Source organism: Thalassophryne amazonica, chromosome 3 (assembly GCF_902500255.1).
Source record: "Thalassophryne amazonica chromosome 3, fThaAma1.1, whole genome shotgun sequence".
In the NCBI taxonomy this organism is placed as follows: domain Eukaryota; kingdom Metazoa; phylum Chordata; class Actinopteri; order Batrachoidiformes; family Batrachoididae; genus Thalassophryne; species Thalassophryne amazonica.
Genome location: NC_047105.1, coordinates 112,603,797 through 112,617,783, shown reverse-complemented (window position 1 = coordinate 112,617,783; position 13,987 = coordinate 112,603,797). Strand labels below are relative to the sequence as shown.

The following is a 13,987-nucleotide window of genomic DNA, read 5'->3' as shown; positions in this document are numbered from 1 at the left end:
AACCGCCAATAAATCCAGTAGAAGAAGAGGAAGAAGATCATGGCTGCTGTGAAGTTTCTGGCTGAGGCAGAGTTACTTAAACAGGGAGCAGAGGCTCGGGTGTACCGGGCACAGTTTTTAGGAAAGCCCACAGTGGTGAAGGAGAGGTTTCCGAAGCGCTACAGACACCCGGCGTTAGACGAGAAGTTGACCCACCGGAGGACAGTGCAGGAGGTTCGATCCGTGCTGCGCTGCAGGAGAGCAGGCGAGTGCAACCCGTTTATGCGCATATATTTTTTTTTATAAGTGGAAAAAGTTGCATTAGTACCTTTGAGATTTTTTTTTACACTTCTGCACAAAATAACTAGAAAGATCTGTGGAGATAGGTCTCGTTTCTTGCTTATTTGAATGATCCTTTCTAGGTAGTCCTTGCATTTTCTTTCTTCTTTTTGTTTTATAATTCTTCCTTTATATTCTCTGTATATTGACAACACTTTATTGTATGAAAACACCTGCTCAGAGTGCTCCTCTCGTTGAAGCACATCTCTTCTATTTTGGCATTGTGGGATAACTTGCCGGACTACTTTGGCCTGACCCAGCACTGAATTTGCTGACATGAGAAGATGCTGCTGGATGAGTGCGAGTATATTGATTACGATCATTTAAGTGTAAAAACACACGGGATACACAAGTTCTTGTGCCAAATATACTCCTTGGGTGATTCTTTAACTACGGGCACTATTGGCCTTGTAAATGTAATTTCCACCACACCATTGCCTTACAATATAAAGCGCCTTGGGGCAACTGTTTGTTGTGATTTGGCGCTATATACATGTGCTCTGATGTCACTGTTTATCTCCATAGAAACTACCCAAACAATCTTTCATACAAACTGTTTAGGGACATTACAGTGTTGTGGTGGAAATTACGGCAATAGTGTGGGACAACTACATTTTGTTTAAAAAAAATCACAACAGTTGTATGACATTGAATACCCCAATTATGTTTTGATTATTTTACTGATATTTTATTCAGAGATATTTTAAAACATTAGAAAAAAACGTTTCTTTACCATTCATTTTTATCATTGAAGATCAAAAGTCTGGGTGTGGGACAAGCACAAAACGGCAATATTTGCATATAATGATGCTGAAAAAAGGTGAAAAAGTCATCATAGACTACTAGAACAAATTTCTTAACACACTTTCATTGTAAAGATAACTATAAAAGTGTGAAATTTCCCCTTTTTTCTGTTTTTCATACAATATGATCAAAGGACATAATAAGTGCCCGTAGTCTAAGAATCATCCCCTTATGTTTTTGTTACCCACAAAAACGTGCTGTCATCACTAGGGATGGGTATTGATAAGATTTTATCTATCAATGCCATTATCGATTCTGCTTATCGATCTGATTCCTTATCGATACGTCGTGAATTTTGTACTAAAAGTAGGCTTTACAGGTTTTCTATGTATTTCATTGAGTCTTAAAGTAAATAAATATGAAATTGGTCACTGTATCCTTGATCTCTGGACATAAATAAAAATAAACAAAATGGTGTTTCGCTTTGAAGTTATTAATTTAGACTGGATTCTATCGTTCTAACTTGACTCGTCAGAGAGCCACGCAACGTTTGGAGCTGTGTGAACAGAACGGAGGACAATTCTTGTTTCTTTCTCGCAACAAGACAGGAGTCCCAGTTAGTAACTTTAATCTGCACAAAAGTGACTCATGATTGACATATTTAGGGATGAAAGTGGTGAAAAACAAAAAAAGATGAAACCCCAAATTACCCCCCAACACCACCCACACGAAAATGTTTGAATTCTAGAAGCCCTGAAATGCAATCTGGGACTATTCCAGACGATAAAGTGGAGTGAGTGCAGCATCCATTTAGGTGAGAAAAAAAAAACAACTTTCCTTATTCAAATTCATTCCAGTAGTATTCTACTCTTACTAGGATGCAGCAGTTTTCTAGTTTGGCAGATAGTTCTGGAGGAAATCACTGAAGAAATTAACACACTGAAAATATGGTTTGACCGAAACAAACTGTCATTAAACTTAAATAAGACAGGGATGAAATGGAGGTGTAAGAATCACTAGGTGTTCACAGGAAACACTTATTTATTTCTGTATGTATGTATTTATTATTTATGTATGTTCATTGTTAGTTGCTTTTATATTTTCTGTTGTGTTTCTATTCAGGTTCTTTTTGTCTCTTTCTCTAAAATTGTATATAATAATCATTAGATTATTAATATATAAACAAAAATAAATTTAAGAAATATTACAATTTGAAAACAAATGCACCCGAACGTGATGAGAGCTGCAACTGCTTAATGCTAACTTTTAACATTGAAAATGCCATAGACATGCTAACGCGTTAGCATCACTCCAGTTTTTAAGTTATAAAATACATCTATCAACTGTTTCAGAAGACCATAACAGGTCCGTTTAGCATTGCTTCAATCTGCGAACCACTGCTTCGATTGGTTCAAGGTTCAAAGCAAAGCCGCGCTGCAGAAAAGTTGATTACGGACCCGCTGCAGGGTCTGTAATCAATGTAGAGAAATGATCATTTTCCTGACAAACACACCCCAAAACAACGGCCACTCTGAAGGACCGATAACAGAATAGTTAAGCACAAAGCTTATTGATGTCGGTGGATTGAATCATTTCTTAACGATACCCGAAAGGAACCGGTTCTCGATACCCATCCCTAGTCATCACAAATACAGCATTGTTTGGGCACTACGCTTTGTGCAGGAATTCATCAAGCACGTCGGCTGCAGGCACGTACTAACACAGAGTATAGAAAGCTGTATAGAGGGTTTTCATGTGACGTATCGGTCACGTCATTTTGCGGCCATTCTGGATTACGACGCGGTGGCCTCTGTGATACGCTACGTGCATTTGGCAAACAATTGCAGAAGCTTCAACAATGGTCAACTTTTGTGATGTCGTTGGTTGTTCAAACAGAGGTGATAAAAATGAGGTAGGTCGCTCATTTTACAGGCTACCAACAGTTATTGTGGATCAAGCAGTGGAGTGTTACGAGCTTTCCAAGCGATACAGAGAGACCTAGCTCAGAAGATCTGAAGGAAGCTTTAATATGGCCAGATCCAAGCAGACCATCCGTAAATCCAAAGCCGCCCGGAAGAGCACTCTGGCTACCGTTGGTGTGAGGAAGCCTCACCTTTACAGGCGCGGCACCATGCCGTTGAGAGAGATCCATCGCTACCAGAAATCCACTGAGTTGCTGATCCGCAAGCTGCCCTTCCAGCTCCTGGTGAGAGAAATCGCTCAGGACTTCAAGACCGATCACCACTTTCAGAGCTCCGCTGTGATGCTCTGCAGGAGGCCGGCGAGGCTGACCTGGTCGGCAGCTTACAGATCAGCACTGATTTAAAAAAAACAAAACAAAAAAAACATTGCAGGGACTGAAAAAAGTCACATGACTGTTGTCCTCTTCAGAAAACTCACTTTTTCATCTTCTTTTGACTGGAGCTCCACACAGCGCTCTGTGAGTCAAACTCTGGATTATACAATTGATGGGGAAAAAGGACAAAACTGTGGCGAGTCCACATTGAACTTAATATACCTACGTATTTATTAAATGTTCCATGCAGGGTGTTTCAGGCAGGTGCTGTCAGGTGCACGGCAGTGGAAAAAACACACATGCACACACAATCCAAATTGAATGTGCACATGCAGAAAAGTAGAAAAAGGATTCATTTAATATTTAGCTGGTTTGGTGTTCCATGATGACAAGTTTTTAGTTAGTTAATGCTGCAGGTTGTCATAACTAATCTGGGCACAGATTATTTGCCTGATGTGATGGGGCACTTTCGGTGACACTCGAGCTGCATGTCTGCTTGTGCTGAATTGGCACCGGAGCTTTCATAAACCCAGAATAAAACATCAGCCACAGGAGGGTATAAGACAGATCTCTCCTCCTGATCTGTTCAGATTTGAACACGCACAAAAGTTTCTGACGAACTCGGCGGACATCAACTGACAAAGAACTCATTTAGCGCTTTATAAAATGAAGTTTATTCATAAAAATCATGACACACAGCCCCGGTCATTGTGTGCCTGTTGGCTGTGATATTGAAATGATATCGCTCTGTTTTTTTTTTTTTCCTGAGTACACATCCAAACTCGCGTCACTCTGTGGATGATCTGCTGTTGCTGTGGTTTAAAAAAAACCCGCTACGGTCATTGTGCGCCTGTTGGATGGTCATGGGGTGCTCTGTGAGGTTTTTTGTGTGGCCTGTGTGGTATTTGTGCATTTTCTGGGTTTGGCGACTCTTCTGCGAATATCAGGTGCAGCTTCATACTTCACCATGACCATTGCGATCATGGCGGTTTCTGAGAGGACACGAGTGGACCTTGTAAGGTCCTGGCAGCAGCTGAGCATCTCTTTACCGTCATGCGGCATTCAGTGTGATCTTATGACCACATTTTAACGTATAGTCGGAGATAAATGCAAATAAAGAACTTTTGTAGAGCCTGACCGCTATGGATTTTTTTTGAGGCCGATAACGATATTTGGATGAAAAAAATGCCGATAATCGATAAATTGGATTTGCCGATAGCTGATAAATCAGCCGATAATTTTTTTTTTTTAATGAATAAAATGTTCTTTAACAAAAAAGGTATGATCTGAAAAAAGGTAAAAGCTGAAGCTTTGTCCTCATATTGATTAACTTTAGAACAGAGAAGAATTTTCAAGTTCAAAAAATGCAATTGGAGCAGCTATGGGGCTATTCAAATGGGCCAGCTAAAAAGATATCACTCCTGAAAATGATGTTTGCCATATCACGTGAGGTAAATCTGCCCGACGATTGGATTTTGGAAAACCATGTGACTGAGAACCAATTCCGATTGGACACTCACATTGCGCACGTCATCACACATCTTCTATGAGGAGTACCAAGGCCGACAGTGGATCGAAAGTCCGGAGTTAACTTTTCAGCAAAAAAAAAAAAAGTAAGTTTCTATCTCATATCATTAAAAAGTTATTTACAATTTAGTAAAACTTGGTCCCAGCCGTCGTATCCGACGGCATTGGCCCCAGAGGGTTAATGGCGAACAGCAGTAATTCCCAGAACCCGGAAGACCAGTGAATCTGAATGTTTCAACCTCTTAGGAGTAAACGAAAGTTTTACATGCTAGAAATAAGGTCTACACAACGTGGGCTTAATAAAAAGTGTGATCGATGCAATGAAGCACATTTGACATTACTACATAAACTGAGTTAATCAAACTGAGTTGAACTGAAACGGGAGAAATGTGGGGTGAATGTAATCACAAAGTTATTACAAACAACATCCTTATAAACTTACTTGTATGCCTTTGTCAGTCAAACAGTGCAGTGTGACGGCAAACTACGGTGGCCGGTGATGAACATATTTAAGCAGGGGTGTAAGCAGCTCTCAGTCGAATGGAGTCAGAGCTCCAGCTACTGGACAAACGGTGCAAGGACATTTTACATTGCCGACAAACATTATTTCAGTAACTGTTCTGTTTATGAGAAATGATCAGCATTCTATTGGCAGAATTTCGGCCGATAGTGAGTACTTTGAAAAGGGCATATATTGGCCGATATATCGGTCGGGCTCTACAATTTTGTTTAATCAAAATGTTTATTCCGCAGCAAGAACAAAACAAAATGCGTTCACAGCAGAGACACGAACCAGCAGACACAATTAACGGATTACGCATGTACTGATGCTGTAACCTAGCACCAAACTGCTGATGTGACAAATGGACTTTTCTTCAGCTAGAACAAGGAACTAAATTATTTTCAGATGTCGTTTTCCAAAATCAGGCTTTACGTTTTTATCAGACTGAAGATGACCTCACTGAACCGGACAGGCAAGACTTTATATTAACTCCTTGTGTGAATGGTTTTAATATTTAATAATAACATGTTACGTTACTAACGTACAATACACTAACTGTATCAAGAAGGAAAAATGATTTATTTTAAAAAATAGCTGTCCCTCTTTTCATTTTTCAGATTTGAAATGTATGTATCCATTTCTAAGAAGATAGACAAAAAACATTAAAAAAAATCCACACTTCATCACTTTTTTCTGATGTTGCAGATGGTAAAAGAAACCTTTTTATTATGACCAAAGAGCTGGCAAAAAAAAAAAGTTTATCATCTCCACCCACATGCCGAAATCATCTGCATTATTTATTTATTTATTTTATAATCATGATTCTGTGTTCTGAACTCTGCCAACCTCATCACTGTTGTCAGACTGAAGGTTTTACTCCAAGGTTTCGTCTCCCTCATTGTGGTCTAAATAAGGCTCAAAACCATAAGGCTGCGTCCCCACAGCTTCTTCAGAAACACCTTCAGACTGGACTTAAAAAAAAAAAATAAAAAAGCTCCACGTTAGAAAAAAATAGTCTGTAAACAGCTCGACCTCCACCGTGTTTACAGTTGATTTTGGCTTGAATCAGCAGGTCCCATTCTCGTGATGACGTAGCAACAGTATGGCCGCGGTTGAAATGGAGTGCAGGCTTCAGACAGCTGTTGTTTATCCTTCACCCGCACACTTACCGACTTTTATTGTTCAGGATTTTTTTTACATATCAACATTTTTCATCATTTTTAGTGATTATTTATTATTATTTAGTGATTATTTAGTGACATTTTTAGTGTCACCTACACTTTAAATTTGTACTGTACTTAAGTAAATGAACTCTTGCTTCCATCACTGCACAAAAAAAATATTTTTGTTAATCAAATCTTTTCAGCTCTGTGGCCGCTAGAGGGCAGTACAGGATAAGAGTCTGCAGATGCCTTCAGTGCTCTGAACTTTTAAAACCCTGTTAAAATGTTCCTCCTGTCTTAATATTATTATTATTATAATTTTTCCCCCCTCCTCAGGTATCTCTGTCCCTGTCGTTTACTTCGTGGACTACAGCTCCCACTGCATTTTTTTAGAAGAAATCCTGGGATCCTCAACTGTCCGTGACCATATCGCTTCTGTTCAGCAGTCTCAGCACTCTCCCAACCAGGAACTGAACCTACTGGCTGAGAGGGTGGGCCAGATTTTGGCTAAAATGCACGATGAGGACGTCATCCACGGGGATCTGACAACATCCAACATGCTGCTGAGGCATGCCGTGGGTGGAGAGTTTGATCTGGTGCTGATTGACTTTGGCCTGAGTTACATTTCTGCTCTTCCTGAAGACAAAGGGGTGGACCTGTATGTGCTAGAGAAGGCTTTCCTCAGTACCCATCCCAACACAGAGGCGTTGTTTGAGAAGCTGCTGAAGAGCTACACGGCGTCCTCCAAGAAGTCCGCAGCAGTCATTAAGAAGCTCGATGAGGTTCGGCTGAGAGGGAGGAAACGATCCATGGTGGGATGAGAACAACAGGAATCTTCACAGGGACAGTCCTCTTTGTTTATGTTGTTAAAAAATACGATTGTCAACATAGGCTTTTTTAAAAGCAATATATGATGCAGATATTTGGAGAAATGTAATTTAAAACCAGTTTCTACACTGTAGTCAGTGGGTTTGTGATGGTAGGAAATGACTGGCTGTACAACTACTTTATAATCACCTCCATTAAAATCATTCTTACAACACACTTTACTTTTACTACACTTTTTTTTTTTTTTTTGTACCAGTCAAGTGATCTGATTGGTTTCTCGACATGCCACATTTGGTACATTGGCTGGCAACCACATTGTGTGTTGCTAGTTTGTGTTATAAATACAATCATGAAAATGCATCTTTTATATATATATAAAAAAAGGGGTCATATTTTAAAAATGTCTTTTTTAAAACCTGAAATACATCCTATTTACAAGCTTATTGATTAAATTACATTAAGTTTGGTAGTATTGGTTTTTGAGTCGGAATATAGGTCTTTCTTTTTTCTGTTTTAAACATATCAAAAACTCAAGAAATATTTGTCGAAATGCAACATGTTTGTGCAGTTTTATCGAGTTGAGTATTGTCAAACCCACTGCTGTTGGTGAAATCGGTGTACAAGTTCACAAAATAAAACTTATTCAGTGATCCCAGCTGAAGTGTTGCTTATGCAGCCAGTAATAAATAAGAGAGGCAGATACATGTACTCAGACAGCTGTTTCAATCAGAACAAATAAGTGTAAATAAAATCAGAGCTTTGGCTGCTTTCTGTTTTCTTTTACAGCCTGTAAAGGTGCACATGTTAGGCAAAACAAAGGACAGCAAATCATCTGTTAAATACGCTCTCTTGTAAATATTCTGCCCTGATGTTACTGTGATAACAAATATCAAAAATGTCATGAACATGAGGAGACTGTATTTTACGGTATTAATTTTGAGGCTTGCGTTGTGAGGTGTGATTGAGAAATTTGGAGCCCACCCACAAAAATCTTTTGCATTCCGAGAAACCAACATTTCTTGAGAACGTATGAAGTTCTGTGCAATGTTGAAAATGGTTGGTCTGTCACAGGGCCACATGTATATATTCTGAATTGGTATATTGTCTGAATTGTATCATAATTATGTTACCTATGCATAGGTAATATAATTATTATGCAATTCAGACAATATATTTTTTGTATTTTAAATAAATACTGTCATTATTATTGATTAATTATATTTTATTAATACTAAATACATAAATCTGAGGATTATGCATTTCAAATAAATAGGATTAATGAATATGCATCATGTAAGGTTTATTCGGTAGGTTTGTATTAAAATTATCTAAAAAAGTAAATGGGAGTCAGTCATGTAATAAAATTACATAAATCTTAAAAGCTAGGGCAAATATTTCTGTGAGTGTAGACAGACAGACACATTCACACCTGCATGCACACCCACTGACAATTTCAAGTTTCCAATTCACCTATGCAGAATTCACGATTTACATTTTTGTAGTTGGATGTGTGACGTAGGCCAGCAAGAGTTGCATGTGACAGTCAATAGGCCTCACTCTCCCGACAGCTAAAGGATACTCTGGCCACTCAGGTCTGAGCCGGGTTTTAGCCGCCTGGTCAGAGCATTCACCTCCCATACCACAGATCGTTAAGTTTGCATCCTGAGTGGGAGAAGTCAAACAATGCAGAGAAGCTGCTGCACACAGCTCGTGTGTGTACTGTGTCGGCACTTTAAGATAGGGAGTGACAGGCTGTGTGAGTGTGGTGGAAGCACACTGTTATTCTAGAGCAGGTGTCTGCAACCCTGTTCCTGGAGAGTGCCTGCCCTGCATGTTTTCTAACTCAACCTGTTCTACTCCCAGGTAGTTAATTCTGTCAGGTGTGCACAGCCAATCGAGCTGGAAAACGATAAAAAAAAAAATCAGGTGTGACTTGAGCAGGTAAATGTGGTCATAGTGTCTTGGCAGTTCTGGGGTCTTTCAACAACACATCTCACTAGTTTTCTATTCAGAGCCTGAAATCTTTCATTTCACTTCCTTCCTTTGCCAGGCTTCTTCTGTACTGTGTGGCTCTATGAATTTCTTGATGGTACTTCTCACACGCTGTGATGACTTTGTATATTCTCCTACTGTGTGAGCATTAGCAATTGCAAATTACATTTTAAACAATAAAATGTGTGAAATACCAAGGGGCTGAATACTTTTGCAAGCCACTGTATTTTTCTCAAGTCTAAACTGATATCTTTTGATGCTTTCTGAAGTGACAGCTCAAACCCTTACAGAAGTTTTTGTACTTTGTGTACTTTGGAAGAAAACCGTCAGTTTAACTTGATTTTACAAGCTTTGAGCATTACATAGTTAAAGCACATCAATTAACAACAGTGCTGTAGCTCAACAAAACGGACCGTTCTTCAGGGGGATAATTTGCTCCTGGTAGTTTTTGTGAAATTTGTTTGTGTGCAAAGTACAATAATCAATCAATCAATCAATTTTTTTATATAGCGCCAAATCACAACAAACAGTTGCCCCAAGGCGCTTTAATAATGCATAAGTCCCTTCGGCTGCTGCCTTTTTTTCACATTGGATCACCACAGCAGATCCAAGGTGGACCTGCATGTTGATTTGGTGCAAGTTTTACACCGGATGACCTTCCTGACACAGCTCCATATTACATGGAGAAATGGGCAGGGTTGGGGTTTCAAATTAAAATAATTTCAAAAATGAAGATGTTTAGAAATGTTTGTTAAAAAATTCTTTGCTCTGTTAAAAGTACTTAAGAAAATTTTGAAGAAAATGTTAAATTTCATAGGAGGGCTAATAATTTTGTCCTCATCCGTATGTCACTGTTACATGACCTTTGATGACCTTGCATGACTGAAGGTCACACTGATGCTCAGATGTGACTAAAGCAAGAGAAAACTGAAGCATGTCCAGTAAGTTCACAGCCTGGGTTGACAGAGGTCACGTTACCCCGAGAGGAGACACCAGTCCGACACAGGTTACTTCCCCAGCAAAGGCTGGTACTTATTCTTACAGCTGGGTGGACTGAGACAATGCAGACTGTCTGGTCTAAGGAGACCTGCTTTACTTGAGGAAAAAAAAAGTCCCCCCAAAACAGTAAAATTTTTGACTGAAGAATTTATATTATTTATTAGTTTTGATTAATATTGTCATAAAAGTAACAAACCAGAGGTTGCTACTCTGTCAACCTCCTTACCCTCTAATTAGTGGAGCAGATAACTAACAATTGTTCATTTCTGGAAAGAAGCACCAAAGTTGGCACAAATACTCCTTAGACATTACTCTTGAAAAAACTTGAGTAGCCACTTGAATTTTCAGTAGGCAGCCAGGTAGGGGTCAACTGAAGAATTACACAGGAGTCAAAATTTAAAAATGCTCCAGTCATGTTGAAAGCTATACCACATTATTTGTCTGATCACAATGATACCAAAAAGGTATAGTTTGGACTATCTATGACTGAATGTTATGGAGTTATGGGGTAAAAACAACAAGAATGGTGACAAAGGTCAATTTCAGTTTGTACAGGGGTTAGAAGTTAAAAGTTGCTCCAATTTTGGTAAAACATGCAAGTTATTGGTTGAACTAATAGGATTAATAAATGAAATAGTTTTGACTGTGTTGAATGTTTGGTCTGCAAGGTAAAGGTAGAGCAATGTCGACATCCATTGGATTCTATGACGTGACATATGTTACCCTGTAACATGATAACTAAGCATGCCACATAGTGCAAACTATTCCTTTTTAAAACCCTATTAACTCAACCAATAATTTGCATCACATTTTACAATATTTAGAGCAACTTTAACATCTGACCCCAGTACAAACTAATGCTGACCTTTGTTACCATTCTTGCTGTTTTTACCCCATAACTCCATAACATTCAGTCATAGATAGTCCAAACTATACCTTTTTGGTATCGTTGTGATCAGACAAATAATGTGGTATAGCTTTCAATATGATTGAAACGTTTTTAAATTTTGACCCCTGTGTAATTCTTCAATTGACCCCTACCTGGCCGCCTACTGAAAATTCAAGTGGCTACTCAGTTTGTCTAAGTAATGTCTAAGGAGTATTTGTGCTTCTTTCCAGATTTGAAGGATTCCTCTGTAAATATTCTGTTATCTGCTGCACTAAATCCACCTGACTGCAGAAATCTCATGATATAAAATCTATTTTGCTGCAGTGCATGTGGAGGATGAACTGACGTGGATGAACAGAAGTACTTTTTTTTTTAATAGCGCCAAATCACAACAGAGTTGCCTCAAGGCTCTTCACACAGGTAAGGTCTAACCTTACCAACCCCCAGAGCAACAGTGGTAAGGAAAAACTCCCTCTGAGGAAGAAACCTCAAGCAGACCAGACTCAAAGGGGTGACCCTCTGCTTGGGCCATGCTACAAACATAAATTACAGAAATAATTCACAGAACAATTCACGGACGAATATATAAGAACTGCTGTTGGTGCACAGGACAGGAGGGTCGCCAACACAAACACAACTCCCATCTCTGGATGGAGCTGCACCTTAAACAGAGAAAAAACAGAATCAGGCATCAGAAAGACAAAAAAATACTGTATAATTTGCCAGCATTAAACAACAAGAAAAACAGAAGAAATACTAAGGTGATCGCCTGCCGCTAGCCCTAAGCTTCACTAAAAGACCCAGAATTTAGGTGAAATTGAGGCCGCGGCACGCTCCAATTACTAATAACATGAATTAAAAGAGAAAAAAGCGTAAAACAAAACTGTACCAGTATGCTAGCCATATGAAAGGCAAAATAAGTGCGTCTTAAGTCTGGACTTGAAAGTCTCCACAGAATCTGATTGTTTTATTGACGCAGGGAGACCATTCCACAGAACAGGGGCACGATAAGAGAAAGCTCTATGACCTGCAGACTTCTTATTCACCTTAGGGACACAAAGTAGTCTTGCACCCTGAGAACGTAAAGCCCAGGCCGGTACGTAAGATTTAATTAGGTCAGCTAGGCATGGAGGTGCCAGTCCATGAATAATTTTATAGGTTAGTAGCAGAACCTTAAAATCTGATCTCACTGGGACAGGAAGCCAGTGAAGAGATGCCAAAATGGGTGTAATGTGGTCAAACTTTCTGCTTTGTGTCAAAAGTCTGGCTGCAGCATTCTGAACCAATTGGAGAGCCCTAATGCTAGACTGCGGTAAACCAGAAAATAGAACATTGCGGTAGTCCAATCTAGAAGAGATGAACGCATGGATCATTGTCACAGCATCAGCCATAGACAGGATGGGACGAATCTTCACTATATTTCGCAGGTGGAAGAAAGCAGTCCTAGTAATATTTCTAATAGAGGCCAAAGGACAACGAAGGATCAAAAAATTACCCCAAGGTTCCTCACTTTGTCAGGGTGATGTATGACACACGAACCTAGGCTGTGTTAACTGGTCAAATTTATGCCGATGTCTCAGTGGACCAAGAACCATCATTTCAGTCTTATCAGAGTTTAAAAGTTGGAAGTTTCTAGACATCCAACTTCTCACTGCTGCAAGGAGATCTTCTAAGAATTTTATGTGAACGAGATTACCAGCAGTTATTGGCATATATAACTGAGTATCATCTGCATAGCAGTGAAAGGTAATCCCAAAATGCCGCAATATGTGCCCAAGGGGTGCTATATAAAGGGAGAAAAGCAGGGGGCCTAAGACAGACCCCTGAGGAACCCCAAATTTCATGTCACTAAGGTTAGAGGTAGTGTTACTGTACAAAACACAGAACGACTGGTCAAGTATTTTCCAGCCTATCAAGTAGAATATGATGATCCACTGTATCAAATGCAGCACTGAGATCTAACAGCAGCAGAACTGTAGTGGTGTCCGAATCCATTGTAAGTGGAAGATAATTCACCACTTTAGTGAGAGCTGTCTCTGTGGAATGATATTTTCTAAAAGCAGACTGCAGTGGCTCAAAGAGATTATTCTCAGTAAGATAGTGTATGAGCTGCCGTGACCCCACTTTTTCCAGAATTTTAGAGCAAAATGATAGATTTGATATCGGCCGATAGTTTTTCAATACACTAGGGTCAAAATTAGGTTTCTTAAGTAATGGTTTAATCACTGCATATTTGAAACGTTTAGGAACAGATCCAGAAGTTAAAGAAAGATTAATAATTTCCAGCACAATCGGCCCAAGAGTGGGCCACAGGTCCTTAAACAGTTTTATTGGTATAGGATCAAATAAACAGGTTGTGCTTTTTGTTGACGTTACGAGTTTCGTCAGCATGTCTAGAGAGATACTATCAAATTCTGTAAATCTAGGTAAAACCTCAGTAGTGGTGCCCACTGTTTGTGTGCTGGCGTTTGTAAGAATGACCAAGCACCGCCCACAACTGAGCAATGTGGAATGTTCAGTTGAAAGCCAAAGTCCAAGCACATCTTTGGAAAGCGCCTGATAAGCAGGTCGTTAGCTGCCAGATCAAAAGCAACCAGCAACACCTCTCCTTTGTTCTGTGGAACCATGTGTCCAAGGAAACAGTTTCAGCTGAGCTTACGTTCTTGGTGTTTCGGTTAGTTTCCATAATAGCTTTCACTATGATCTTACTGCTCGCAACTTGAATCCCA

General features: G+C 39.4%; 1 protein-coding gene across 1 annotated transcript; it reads left to right on the top strand.

The window, feature by feature from the left end:
• On the top strand, positions 1–7,447 carry tp53rk (TP53 regulating kinase). Its single transcript, XM_034167326.1, has 2 exons — positions 1–244; positions 6,887–7,447. Exons 1-2 carry the CDS (start codon positions 40–42, stop codon positions 7,369–7,371), a joined length of 690 nt encoding a protein of 229 aa, XP_034023217.1. The 5' UTR covers positions 1–39; the 3' UTR covers positions 7,372–7,447.
• Positions 7,448–13,987: the final 6,540 nt, after the last annotated feature.

Bases quoted from the DNA above. Each gene is read 5' to 3' on its own strand.
- tp53rk (XM_034167326.1), top strand. From the start codon at position 40: ATGGCTGCTGTGAAGTTTCTGGCTGAGGCAGAGTTACTTAAACAGGGA. The intron at 245-6,886 runs GCGAGTGCAACC...CCCCCTCCTCAG, and splicing joins GCTGCGCTGCAGGAGAGCAG to GTATCTCTGTCCCTGTCGTT.